Consider the following 15,149-nt stretch of genomic DNA (forward strand, 5'->3'; position numbering starts at 1 on the left):
GTCCCAAGCGTTCAGGAAATGTCAATTCCTAACCTGTTCCAGGGACATCAGGCTAGGTTCCTCTAAAGTCTCTCCTAACCTTCACATATCCAATATCTGTGCAATTCCGGTGACCCTCCACTGTCCTTCTGGTCAGTTAAATACCTCTGCTTTCCTAGACTCCGTTGCTGCTGGGAATTTCATTGCATCCTCACTAGTGGACCTTCTGTCTTGACAGGCGTCCATCCCCGCTCCACTGGAGCAATGTTGGGACGATGCCTGACAGTACCCCCTCCTCTTCTCTCCCCCTGAGAAGGATCAGATTTGTCCTTATCCACCCAGGATCTCTCCTCAGGGCCGTAACCTTTCCAATGTACAAGAAACTGGGTCTTGCCTCAAGGGGAGCATACTTCCTTAATTCTTTGGACCTCATATTTGTCACCAAGTGAACTTTTGATAGGAGGGGGGGTGGAGGGTTCTCTAAAGAATTTGTTGGGGACCAGAGGTTTGAGTAATGAAATGTTAAAGGAATTATGAATCTTTAGAGAGGGAGGTAAAGAAAGTTTATAGGAGACAGCATTAATAACTTGACTGACAGAGAAGGGGCCAATATAGCGCGGAGCCAATTTCATGGAAGAATTGTGGAGCTTAAGGTTGCGGGTGGATAACTATATCCCTTCACTAACACGAAGTACAGGGAAATTCTTGCGGCGGCGGTCAGCAGAGCTTTCATATATCGTTGGGAAGCCTCAAGAAGCCTTGCTCTGTTCATATTCAAGAAAAATCCTGCACTAAGTAGTTCAAGGCAGGAACCAAGGGGACGGGAGCCTGCACCAAGGTAGGTTTCACCGGATGTCTGCCAAAGATCATAAAAAAGGGAGTGGATAGAGCAGAAGTGTGTATATGATTATTACGTGTGAACTCAGCACAGCCTAGGAGGTCACTCCAAGAGAGTTCACCTCTCATGGATAACATCATTGAAATTATATATATATATATATATATATATATATATATATATATATATATATGTTTACATAATTCAATAATACATAGAATCCGCCTCTCCTTATCAAACTATGTATGAACTGCAAATGTCAAAATTTGACCTGAAAAGCTAGTTGTAAAATAAATAAATATCAGTAACAATTTTTTAAACCAATGATCTTTAGGGTTTGATATGAAAGACGATCAGAGGCCAACACGTCATTTCCATTTTTTGTCCATGTCTCAATAAAGTTTAGAATAGCAGGTCTATTTTGCTCAATGCTAATCGCAACGACCGGAAGTACTCAAGACGGTACTTCCGGTGCGTTCCACTATAATACAGACTGGAAGCTGAGAGTTCTGGGTTTTGGACGTGGACACCGAATGCAAAATCTTTTTCAAGGATAATGAGACTTGAACTAGACCGTGCACCGATTTAGCAAGTGTCATGCCTGAGGATTTGTCCATACCCATACTGGGTTGTGTCTGGAGTTAGGCTGGTGACTACATACACAAAGCTGGGTGGCCTGATTATGTTTCTTTGCATGTAAGTGAAAGGACAAGTACAGGTGGTGATAAACTAGCAGAGGAGACCAGGCAGGAACTGAATTGCTGAATCCGGAATGAAACCAAAATGCTGTAAACCAGAACGGAATCGGAATGCTGGGACTGGAATGCTGGAAACTGGAATGGAACCAGATTGCTGGAGCCGGACTGAAGCCGAAATGCAGACTGCACTATCTGAGCTGATGGAATATAAAGACTAAAGACTGCTGGGAACCAGGATGACGTTTGGAAATACAACATTGCATTGTCAACAGGTAAGGGCTCCAGGAAGTCCTTTTATAGTAGTAGTTGTTTCCTGATCGGAGACTGCGGTCAGCTGGGCAGAAGCAGCACTCTGAGTTGGTGAGATGGCGATGGCGCAGGTGACTATATCCAAGATGGCAGCTCCCAGTAACTGGTTTTGGAATGAAACCTGGAATGGAGGCTGCGATCCAGATTAGGTGAGTTGAATCATGTGACCAAATCCAAAATGGAAGCATCCATACCCTGATTCTGGAGGGGTCTCTGAAGTGGAGACAGACTGGGCAGCATCTTGCAGAGAGATCTGAAACCAGCAGAGCCTGAGGACCACAGGGACAGCTTGGAAAGACAGCAGAGCGGTAAGTGACAGGACCTGATGGCCTGCTCTGTGACAGCAAGGTGCTGAGTCCAAGATGGTGTGACCTGAAGCTCCTTGTTCCTGAGATCTAGAAGGATCACAAAATTTTCCGTGGACCCAGAAAGAGAAGCAGAAGAGGGTGGATTAAAGATTAGATCTCTACTGGCGATGAACTGCTGAGAGGGCTCCCTTCTCAAAGACCTTGCCCAGGCTGGCTCTGCCACCTCAGCGCAGTCCCCACTGGCACGTGCGGACACTGATCCTCCGCCACACATAGCGTCTTCTGGCCAGACCGTGCAAACAGTAACTTAGAATGGCACTTAGCGCAGGCAAAAACCTTTGTCACTGCACCTCCTCCAGGTTGAGTCCTGGTTGCGCTCACCTTCCCAGACATAATAAAGAGTGAGGGAAACAAAGGACAATTGAAATAAGAAAAATTTTCTTTAGCAGAGCACAGCCTATGAAGGGTGTGGATCTGCAATACAGAGACAGACCAGATAGCTTAGATAGTGTAAAAGCAGCGAAAGAAGAAAAAACACAGCCCTTTAACAAGCTAAACCCAATTAGAATCTCCACCTCTATGTCTCTGCAAATTTTGGCAGGCTTTCCAGAGTGGGAAGCCTGCCAAGGAAGAGGTGCTGTACAATGATTGCACCCTCCCCTAGAATCCAGCAATTCCAAAGCGGGGAGCAACCTAACGTGTCCCTTACACCTCCAGATTGCAGACGGCACCCAATGGCTGCAGGCACGGGGATCTCGGTCACTACCTGTGTCGGAAAATACCGGGCCCGCTACGGAGACGTTCCAATGCTGGAAGAGGGCATAAGGAGAGCCATATTACAGTACTTCCACTGCCCGCTGCGTGCACTCGCCGCCACTATGGTCAAGCAGGTGTCCCATAAAAAAACAAAAACTTTACACCAAATAAAACAAAATGAATACATAGAAATTAAGGTGCCCTGGCAGCTACAAAAGAGAAAGCCCTGGCTCCTGCAGGCACTTAAATTAAACTGCGGTACTATCAGCCAATGGAGCTATAGGGAGTAGCCTGAGCTTTTGGTTTTTAAATTAAAAGTACCCAAGCTCCCCTTCACCACACTCTATATACCAGTGTCTCCAGTGCCCATAGAGAAGAATGAGAAATAGGTAGGGTGTCCATTGCAGATAAGACCTTTAGATAATGATACTTTAGAATATGCCTTACTACATAATTCCTTATGTCTTTAAATTTGACTGGGTGTGTTCAATTAATAGTCAGGCATTAGGACACCAAAGGTTTTGTGCCTACAGATTCAAAAGAAGTAAATTTAGCTTTGGTTGTTACATTTCTATGGGCTTATTTACTTATATATGTATGCATTTTATTCATTGTAAGATATACAGTAAAATCAAATATTTTATTTGTAAGTAGGCAACCTATGTAATAAATATTTATTCTCAAAAAACATACCTGTTCAAATACAATGTATTATACAAAAAAAATACATACATTTGTGAAATTATAAATCTGAAATATATAAAAAAAAAAATATATATATACACATAATAAATGAAAGAAATATATTCCAGACAATTAATAATCTCCAATTGAAGATTCCAAAATGATTGTAGCATGCATGTCTCTAGTCATATTTGATTTTTCTTTGAGTTTTGACTGAAGCAGTGTATGTTCTACTACACCAATCCTGATATCCATCTGTACAGTCTCTTGCTTAAGCTTTGTTAAAGCTTGTTTCATCTTCACAAGTGGAGCTGCAAAATACGAGATTATATGATAACCAGTGATATTATGAATATGTTCATTCCGAATAAAAATATTTGCGCAGCCACTGATCTGAATTGCACATTAAGCGATTCGTTAAAGGGCATGTAAAGCCCATCATCATCATCATCATCATCATCATTTATTTCTATAGCGCCACTGATTCCGCAGCGCTGTACAGAGAACTCATTCACGTCAGTCCCTGCCTCATTGGAGCTTACAGTCTAAACTCCCTAACACACACACGAGAGACAGAGAGACAGAGAGACAGAGAGACAGAGAGACAGAGAGACAGAGAGACAGAGAGACAGAGAGACAGAGGTCAATTTTGATAATTAACCTACCAGTATGTTTTTGGAGTGTGGGAGGAAACCCACGCAAACACAGGGAGAACATACAAACTCCACACAGATGAGGTCATGGACGGGAATTGAACTCATGACCCCAGTGCTGTGAGGCAGAAGTGCTAACCACTGAGCCACCGTGCTGCAACTGGCAACCAATCGCTAGGCTGCCTGTTGCTGTATGGTGTTCCACAGTACCGTGCGGCAGTCTGACGTCTCACTTCATTTCATGTCTGCCTGATCTGAGGAGTGACGCAGCCAGAGCAACTAAAAGCCCTTATTTTCTTAAGACGGCCCTGGGTAATAGTCAACAAAGCTACAGTGGAATGTCAGATTAACACTTAATGTATTTTACCTGCATGATAATGTAAAATTTGGCATTTCGTGGTCTTTTAACAAGGTGTGCTTTCCTAATAGCTATAGTAGCCCTTGTACTGCCAGAAGTGGAAATAGTTTGACAGAGTTCAGGCCCCTATAACTGCTGGGAATACTTGGGCTGCAGGAAATACTTCTAACATCTCTTAAACTCATCACATTTCTAACTTGTAACTGCAGACCCCCTAAGTTACTTTAGAAAGGAAGGGAACAAATGATAACAACATACAGCCTTTCATATCACATACTACAGACTGTACTTCTGCTTTGGATCTGCCAACTGACCTCAATGGAGGTGGATTTTTTTTAGGAAGGAATGATAGCAAATATTTCACAATTTCCTATCAAGCCCAGTAGACTCTACTTATGCCCCTGTGTTTTGGCACAAACCATGTTGCCCACATATGGATAAACACAGTTTATGTTTACAGGAGGAACTATTCAATGCAAGCATTATCAATTTATCAAAGGAATGTCAGTGAAACAGCTCTACATACAGGTGGCTGTGGATTGCTATATAATGGATACCATTGTTAAATATATTCTCACCTGGGTAAACAGGCTTCCTGGGGAAGGATACTACGTAGTAAAGCAATAAAATAACACTAGAGGATCTACCCGACAGGCCTTGGGAAAAGGTTCATCTGGTGAATCACAACTATGGAACTGTATCTTATAAGCACAATATCACAACTTACCACCATCAGTGATACTACTTCCTTTCTCTTCAATTTCTTGCTTAACTTTTTCTAACTCTTCATTCAGCTTTAAAAATAAAACATATACAACTATATTTAGAATTTGTTTTCATTGTAGTTTATAGTTTCCTATACTAGAATGGAATAATTGTATAGTAGAGTAGATCTTGCTTATGTCTTTTAATGTTAATTAAAAATATCACTAATACCATTACATATGTTCAACTTTTGTTATTTTAAGACTTTTCACCCATCTACTATACCAAACCAATGTGTCCTGGCACAAAGGCTGGGAATCACTGTTTATATGACAATGTATCATAGGATGTCACCTAAGGTGATATGTTGGGAATATGTAGACATTAAAATAGATCAGGGCATGAAAATATATAAAGGCTTTACCTCTGACAGGATTCTTGTCTTTTCTGTTACTTTTGTGGTTAATTCGTGGTATTGCTCTTTTAACTAAGAGGAAAAACAAAGATATCAAATAAAACATTTATATTTAGAGTAAGGTGTAATTTTTCTGCCCACACATGACAATATAATAATACAGGTCCTTATTTGCAACACATGCAGGAAAAGAAAAAAACATTTAATATACACAACTGCAATTAAGCAAATTCAAGCCCTGTGACAATTTAATATTTCAACCCAAAATACATTTATTTACTTGCGTCAAGCTTTAAAGAACATTAAAAGTGATATTTACAAAACTATGTTTAAATACCTATCAAGTAAATAAATTACTGTAGTTCACTAGTTTTGCATTGTGCACCTCTGGAATAAATAAAATGTGTTGGAAATACCACAGAGATTATGCTGAAAATGGAGCTTCCAAAACAAGTGGCCTTTATGAGGTGGTATTCGACTTAGATCATAAATTAAATATCTCAGAAATGTTTAAAAAAAATATTTATATACATTATACCTGTGGTAATATCGAGGAATCCATGCAGTGGCAGAACTACCATTGGTGTGGCAGATGCAGTGCACTGGGGCCCATGGAGATAATGGGGCCTGCTGCATAGCAGAGGGTCAGGAGCCCAGGTTCCCTCCTCCCTGCTTCCCTGCACAGGGGCCTATAGCTTGCTAGTTCCGCCTCTGAATCTATGGTTGTTTATCATTCCAATAACAAATGTTTTTCTATTATTCTGTGAAATGGACTTCATTGAGGATCAGCAAAAGCCAAGAACTATTACTGCCAACACAGACATTTTCACACACTCTTACTGTTGGCCCTATAGTCTTGAATACAATCCTGCAGTAATGGCTATTAATCATATTTTAAGACAACAGTGTGATTTTATTATGGTAGTGGTGCATTTAAAATGGGGAGCTCCATAAATCATTCTAAAATGTTGCTGCCTTGCCTTTATGAAATGCAAGACATTCTGTTTATACTATAAAAATTAGAGAAAGGGAAGTGCGGAATGTATATCCAAAATTTAGAAAACAATATATTAAATTAACTCACGGAACATCACATAAAACAAGGTCAGAAAAAAAAAAACAACTAAATAGGTTCCCTAGGTTGGTATTAAAACAAAATCATAGAATAAAAAACATTTCATTTCCAGAATGGGCTGTTATCAAGGTGCTTCTATGGGAATAATATAAACAGCGAATATTTCATAGAAACATATGTCCTCAGTACACAGGACAATATCACTGTTACACCTTATATATTCAAAAGTAATATTTTTATTAATACGAGACCGACTCAGACTTAGGGGCATATTCAATTAGCTTTCCGGTTCGCGGGATCGCGCCGGAACGGCCCGCGAAGTCAATCCACGGTACCGCAATAACGTGGATTTTCGTTCGCACCCCATAGGGTTGCGTACAAAAATCTGCGTTATTGCGGTACCGTATTACCGGCAATACTGCGCAGGATTCGCGGTAACACGAACCGGAAAGCTAATTGAATATGCCCCTTAGAGTTTCAACAACAGTCTGAATAGGAAACTTGAATAAACCAAAAGTTGTATCAGGTAGGGTTAGAACAAGCGCTTGTTCTGCATATAAGATCTTTGTATTTTTAATTGTGCATCTACGACCTGGACACCGTTCTTTAATTGGTCATAATTACCAATCCACAACAATCAACTTATGGTTTATGCAAGTCTCTTATTCAGACTTTTGTTGTTGACAGGCTAAGTCTGAGTCAGCCTTATATTTTAATCATCGTAACAGACATTACTTTTGAATACATAAGGTGTAACAGTGATATTGTCTAGTGCACTGAAGACATATGTTTCTATGAAATATTCACTGTTAATATGTTTATATTATTCCCATGTAAACACCTTGATAACAGCCCATTCTGGAAATTAAAAAAAAGTTTATTATATGATTTTATATGTTTTAATACATTACAGTGTAAAACAATCTTGGGAATGAATTTAGGTTTTTCTTCTGACATTTTTAATGTGATGTCCCACAAGTTAATTTAATATATTGTTTTGTAAGTTTTGAATATACACTCTGTGCTTCAATGTTTATAGTTTTTACCGAGGATTGGCAAACTCCATTTGGGTGAGCAGAGTGTATACGAATATTGATTTCAGGGACACACTATAGAATTCATCAAGTGCGCCTGTATATTTATTTTCATTCTTTTCAGTTTATAGTTCACAAGCCATCACTTCACAGAAATGGCCGTGCAGTTACTTTGTTTTCTAGAGCATCAGCGTCATATCTAATCAGTGACAGTACATCAAAATGTTTTTCCAAGATACTACTGATTTAAACTGTTCAAAAGAGGCAATATGCAACTGGAGATGCACATTTTTGCCATGAGAAAAGCAAAAACCTGAGTATGAAGGTTAATATGTGGATTTTGCAAATTAAGTATAATGTACACAGTTAAGAGTACCTCACTTAGCTGGGCTTGTGCAGCTCGATACTCTTGGACCAAGGGATCAAGCTGATTGTTAATATACCTCTCACGACTGCCCACTTTTTCCAAAGTCTTGCTGATCTCGTTGTGAAGCTTGTCCAGGTAACCCTGACAATACATTTCATATAAATTGACATAATGAGGTAGACTTCCCATATAGATATGATGTGGCTAAACTGAATAAGATGATGCTAGATTTTAATGCTGGTGGGGCTTTATGAGAGAAAAAAAAATTGTTATACAAAAAGTTCCCTGCCTTTGTACATGGACTCTGCACAGGTACAGCCTTATGTGACCAAGGGCCAATTTCCAACAAATCTCCCTGCGGTGTCACAGGCACAGAGAGAAAGATGGAAAACATCTGAAAAATGATGCCACACTCATTTCTAATCATTTGAAAGTAAATTCTATTTCTCACTTGAAATACCCAGAATATTGCATGCTATTAAATAGTTAGACCTACAAATAGATAAGCAGTGAAATGGATGGAATATTTTGCCTACTACTTCTGTATGCAGTTGCTATTATTACGGTTTTGTCTACAATGAAATAGAGACTCTTGTCAGGCTAGTCTTAGTTTTTAACATTATACTTTCTTCTAGTTCCATTTTTACCACTCATAATTTACAGATAAAATTAAATCAACTTTATATCACCTTTGTTTCTTTTAAAGATGTTTCAATGCCATCTTTGTGTTGATGCATTTGGTCAACGTGAACTCTCCAGTCCTTAAAATAAAAATTATTTGATATTTTAAGCAATTCATGAAGAGCAGCTCAACAATACAATAAAAATCTAATTAAAATGCTATATTTAACAATTTATATTTGCATATATAGATGTTAATGTTACTGGCAAATATTATATATAAAGAAATTAGCATTTTTTTGTTTATTGGACCTTTACAAGTAATTTATCTAAAGATTGTTTTGAAAATTTGCAATAACATTGTTCATATTGGAGAGACAAATGTGATGCAATCTGAAATATGGTAAATATTATACTTAGAATATGAGGCTTATTTAAAAACATACATTTAGTAACACAAAGCATCCATATCATATATTACATTTAATTGGCTAATCAGAGCAAGACTGAATTGTTGGATTATGGTTGTTATAGAATATAGCCCATTTGTGGCACTTACACCCTGTTATTTTTCAGAAACATTACTGACAGTAATAAAATCTCACCTTGTTATCCGTTCTGACTGTCACTTTGAGTTGAGGAAGAACACGCTCCACCTCTAGATACCATTCTGATGCATCAGTATTAGACTCCAAAATCTCCTCTGGCTTAGAGGAGTCACCATTCTTCTGAAGGAAACAAAGATTTTGTTGCGTGTTAGTTCACTGCAAGTAAACAGTCTGGGTCTAGAATGTCTGTACAGTATACTAAAAAATATTAAAGAGAAGAACTAAATTTCTTAAGTACATTATTTGCTTTATATGTTTAATTTCTCTATCAGGCAGCTGTAAAATCATATTACAGTTGGGGTCCTAGCAGCACACTATAATGAATGCACATTTAGACTATTTTGCAAAGCTCTTCCATATGATTTATCTAAGGGCGTTATAATTAAATAGTTATATGAAATGTATACAGAAAGACTTTCAGTACATTCTGTGACAGCACCTGAACAGCGAATTAGAAGAACCATTGTTCTTGTTGTCTTTCCAGAGAAGAACTTCTCCTATGTCTGTGTACTAAACAAGTCTACCCCCAGCTCCATCTGCACTACTCCGAACTGTTGCTGGAAATACTTCAGTTAGATTTTCAGCTTGCAAGTAGTGCTCCCTTATCTCTTTGTAAGTTTGTTAATACCCAGCCTTGTTTTATTACTGGGCTGTTTTCCAAAAGTAAAGTGCTTACGGGTACATAGCACAATAACAATAAATGTTATTAATAATACTTTCTTATCAGACATTGTTTTAGAGGGGAGAAGGGCAGGAGGGATAAAATAGGGAGTTGAATAAGTCACCTCTGAGAACAGAACACACTTGCTGTGAGTAAACAAACCCACTCACATAAAACATCTTATGTGATTGTAGAAACATATTTGGGCCAGAGTTATTAAGGAGAGCAAAGCATAAAAAAGGAGTAACTTTGCACCCGAGTAAAACCATGTAGCATTGGAGGGGAGGTAAATTTAAAATGTGGGGACAGACGTATTTGGGGTAGGGCATGTCCTAAATCAACTTTAAATTTCAGTGTAAAAATAAAGCTATCAAGTATTTGTGTGCTAGATGAAAAAACAGCCAGTATTTAACTTATGTGAAAATTAATAAACTAATTTGCACCCCTTGCATTGTAACATGGTTTGCCCCGGAGACCATTTACTTCTTTTTTGGCCTTACTTTCCTTAATGACCTAGGCCCATTTATGTGCAGGGACACATAACACAAGTCAAGACAAAAAAATTGAGGCTACTGGCCATTTAACATCTGGGGAGAGGATTTGGGAGCGATAAAAAGGGTAAAATCATCATCATCATCATTTATTAATATAGTGCCACTGATTAAAATCAGATTTGTTGCCAAACTGTTGCTCATTGCAGAGTAAACGGAGCTCATAACCACGCAGGATGAGGTAATCACTACCTCACGAGACAAAGAACTTTCCTGCTCACTCTGTAGGAAGCTTCCACGGTTCCACCCTGATGGTGATGGATGTCAACAGGATTGCACCTCTGCACAGGTAAGTACAGTGGGCTGTGGCCATAATATGGCTAGATGTTTTATTATAATATATATTAAAATCCATATCTTGACACTAGAGTCATATTGCGTTTTCTTAAGATGCATATGGCAATGCAGCTTTCGATTTGTAGGGAGCGTCCTAGCCAAATAGTCATAGTCATGTCCCAAACACGGTGTGATTACATCACCTGGCACACAAACTGAAATATCTGTCCTAAGCATCTATGGAGGAGGCCCCAAGAAGTTGTTATATCAGGGCCCCTAATTCCCCTTGGCGACCCTGGTTAACAGAGATCACTTCTGTTAAATCCATCAATACCAAACTCACATGCCACAATTATTATAAAGCTACATATGCTTAATATATATATGTTTACAAATTACCGTACATACAACACACAGACACAAAGTGCTCTTAATATAAAATACAGTTACTTGCCAATTTGTTAGTTTGTGCCTTAAGAACATTTAAATCTATGAAGTGTTCCTCATCATCTGATCCTTCTTCCTGATAAAACACAATTGAAATCTTAGCTTTACACACATGTATATGCCACTTAATGCAAAAACACTTGATGTGGATAAACATTCACATTGGATAAGGTCAACGTAAAGAAACATATTTTGATAAATGGCAATAATCAAAGATCTTGAAGTTTTTTTTAAGATATGTGTACCTTACACAACGCAATGCTACGGAGATGAATGCTACACTGGCCAAAGGCATTGTAATATGAGGCCCAAGACGTTGGGAACATCATTGGGTATGTTGTAACACATGGTCAAAAGATGGGCGCTATCAGCCCACATGTGCAGTCATCTATTATCCTGTGTGCGATAAGCCAAGAGGCCCTGACAAAGACGGAATTTAACTAGTAACTTGGCTCAAGTGACTTGTAGCCGTATAGCATACAATTTGGTCACCCATGTGAGTGGCCAAATTGGACAGTGAACTCATTGCTTGACGCTCTGGCCAGATATTATGTGTGCAACCTATATGGCCAGCTACAGATATGTATGCTAATATACTTCTAGTAATGTAAACTTTGAACATTAGTGCTTAAAAAGAACTTTATATTGTCGCAACACAAAGCCAGTTGCAGAACTTGTAACAAAAAAACAACCTTAAAAAAGATATATATATATATATATATATATATATATATATATACACATACACACACACACATATGATAGTACTCACAACAATTTCATCTTCAATTTTATTTAAAGTTAGCTCAGCATCGTCTTCCACTGCAACCTCTTCATCTAACTCCTCCGAGGGGTAGATAGGCCTGTAAAGTAAAACCTCACATAAGGACATTGAGTGGAACACTAACATGAGAAGATACAAAAGAGTTCTTGGGGATTACTAAACTAGTTTTTCTCAAATCTTAAGATGTACGTAATAAACATGTTACAATTTTTGAAAAGCAACTTATTTCAATCCAATTAGAGTAACCAGTCCATGGCCAGTGTATTTGAGAAAATAAATCCCCTTATTGATATCTGGTAATGCTGTATTTTACGTGCATTACTTTATTAAATTGCAGTGAATCCCAAAATTAGCATGAAAACATTATAAGACATTTGGTGCTGTTTGCACTTTTTCTTCTCTAAGAAGTTGGTGGGTACAGGAAAAATGTCCCAAAAGAAATTCACCTGCAAAGTGCCTAATATACCTAATATATAAACTATATTTTACTGGAAATTAAGTTAATATTATTTTAAATGCCAGAATATTTTGTTTAAGGTTATGGCTTTGTTTTGTTACAATGTTATTTTAACATTGGCAATACAATAATTAATCACACAGAGGGTGTATCAAAAAATTGGGAAAAACTACAAAAAAGTAGAGTGGAAAGGAAGAAAGAAGAAACTATTCCCAGTTTACCATTATATATAGCAAAAATGTGAGCATTGGTGGCCAGAAATGGCATCCTATAATGCAAGTTACTAGGAGGGCTACCTTACAAAATAATTTCATTCATCTTTCTGGTTGTGGGAGTCTTAAATGTTACTTTCATATCATTACATCAAATTTTAGATAAAAAAATAAATAAAAATCTTACCTCTTCCAGGTAAATCCTATATGTTTTAAAGCTTCCTCAGCTAAAAAATCAAGTACATAGCACACTTGTTCTCCATAGCCTGCCTTCAGTTTGGAAGGTGGGAAATCTGCTGTACCATCCTGAGAAAAATAAAAAGTAATTATTACAGAAAGAAACTTATGTTCTATGCCATCAGCAGCAGAGTCCTTTCAATTTGAAACTTACAAATGAACGCAGCTCAGTGAGAATTTTGGAAATGATTGCATTTGGATCATCATATTCTTGGGGCTGTTCAAAATAATGTCCAGCTTTAGTTATAAGCCAAGCAGCAAGGGTACAAAACATGTAAAACTGCTCCCCTGGATTTGTTGGCAAGGCAAAATACAACCTGTTGACAAAATAGTAATAAAACAAATAATTACAAATGTTTGACCTCCATGTATTTGTTTTTACACAACGTGTGATGTATATGAATGGAGAAAAATATACAGTGTAGTAGAAATATAAATGTATGTATTTAAAAATTACAAAAGATTGTATTGATAGCCAAGAAAAAGCTACATCCACACTAAGATTTGGACAATATACATCATCCATACCTTGACACCGGCCTCATATTGTGTTTTCTTAGCACTTCTTCTTCAAAGTCAAGTAGTTTCAATTTCTCTATTAAGTCTTCCATGAGGACAAACACCTTGAAGGCAGCTCCAGGGCCATTATCATCTTCTTCCATTCTTCTACTTTCCTCTGCCATGATCAGTCAAAGATCGCTCTTCTATTTCAAACAATACAAGAAAACGTTTCACTCCTGCGGATTTGTGCTCACGTTACGAAATCAAATGACCTTGTGATTTATTCGAAAGGTTAAATAAAGCATATACATTTCAACCTGAACTGATTTTAATATTTTCTGTCATGTTTTACTAGCACATTGTATTCTAAGTACTGAATGTCTTACTTTCCTAATATTATATGTTTCAACTAAACGAGAGGTAGGCAACATGTGGCTTTCCAGCTGTCGAAGAAGAGCATCCTCCATAAGTGTCAACTGTCCCTAATTTTCCCAGGTTTCAAAGATTTGTCTTTGACCAACTGCACAATAGAATTGCCCTTATTCTGTCAGATGCAGTATTGTGCGTGCTCACCAGGAAAATGTCATTGGATAGGGTTTTAAAATGTTGCAACTAGGCATGTTGTAAGCATAGAAACGACTGCTTCATTGGAGTTACTATAGTCCATTGCCAGCCTCAGAAGGTGCCCGTGGGATAAATACACATGTCACATGGTTGCCACTCGCTGCATACGTCCAGCAAGATGTGGAAACACGGAAAGGGAGAAATCAAGAGCCCAGATACATCAGCTATGAGGACGGCAGTGATAAAACAGAGTGTAATTATCTACAGACATACGTGCGGTCTCGATAAATTCCGACAGCTATACTGAATACATATGTCGCTAAACCACATTCAGGCAGGATATAAATATTCAGACACACTGAATCACTAGTCCGAGTCGCCCAGTACATCCATACAGCACTCTATAGGTAAGAAAGCACCATTACCTCCCTTACACTCCCGGTCTCCACGGCGGCGTTTCTGTGGCCACTACTCTCGTTTCCTGGCAACGAGTTATGCAACGTCACGTTGTGCGACGCCTGAGTCGTCATGGAATGTGCGCTGTTGTTTTCATGTTTAGTGTGGGCTGTGTGTTATTAGACGGGTTGTTTGCAATTACATCTACCAATTAAATGTTGCAAAGGAGCAGTCATAACTGATTTAGCACGATTATCTCTTTATGTTATGCACAGTGGGGTGAATGTTTTAAAAATTCCATACAGAATTACTGCGCAAAACAGCTGAAAATGGCAAAACAACAGCATTGACTATTGTTAAAGTCCCCACATAGCAACTTGGGCTTGTTCTATACCAGGTCTGCCATGGTGTAGGGCACATGCCAAGTGCCTGCAATACAATTGCCTATTACTTAGTATCACATGAATGTAAGCCCTGGTGGGCAGGGTCCTCTCTACCTATTGTCCCACATCTGTCTCCTGTCCCTCGTATGTCCTGTCACATATTTTGCTGCACTGTGTGTGAGTCCCCATAGTGTTACACTCATCTTTGCTACTGACATCTAATGCCTCATATATTTGTTACTTGCTTCTGTATCCGGTGCTACAGAATCAGT

General features: G+C 38.4%; 1 protein-coding gene across 2 annotated transcripts; it reads right to left on the reverse strand.

Moving 5' to 3' along the window:
- Window positions 1-3,555: 3,555 nt before the first annotated feature.
- On the reverse strand, window positions 3,556-14,599 carry IFT57 (intraflagellar transport 57). Of its 2 annotated transcripts, none has more exons than XM_075194914.1 (12): window positions 14,524-14,599; window positions 13,562-13,737; window positions 13,188-13,350; window positions 12,984-13,102; window positions 12,116-12,206; window positions 11,351-11,419; window positions 9,406-9,528; window positions 8,869-8,940; window positions 8,189-8,320; window positions 5,713-5,775; window positions 5,311-5,377; window positions 3,556-3,883 (listed from the first exon to the last, which is right to left on the reverse strand). In XM_075194914.1, the coding sequence occupies exons 2-12, from the start codon at window positions 13,714-13,716 to the stop codon at window positions 3,705-3,707; spliced, it is 1,233 nt and encodes a 410-aa protein (XP_075051015.1). In that variant the 5' UTR covers window positions 13,717-13,737; window positions 14,524-14,599; the 3' UTR covers window positions 3,556-3,704. The 2 variants fall into 2 exon arrangements, with proteins under 2 accessions (XP_075051015.1, XP_075051016.1); XM_075194915.1 differs by lacking the exon at window positions 14,524-14,599 and adding an exon at window positions 14,108-14,202.
- Window positions 14,600-15,149: the final 550 nt, after the last annotated feature.

The sequence above is a fragment of the Mixophyes fleayi genome, chromosome 2, assembly GCF_038048845.1.
Source record: "Mixophyes fleayi isolate aMixFle1 chromosome 2, aMixFle1.hap1, whole genome shotgun sequence".
In the NCBI taxonomy this organism is placed as follows: Eukaryota; Metazoa; Chordata; class Amphibia; order Anura; family Limnodynastidae; genus Mixophyes; species Mixophyes fleayi.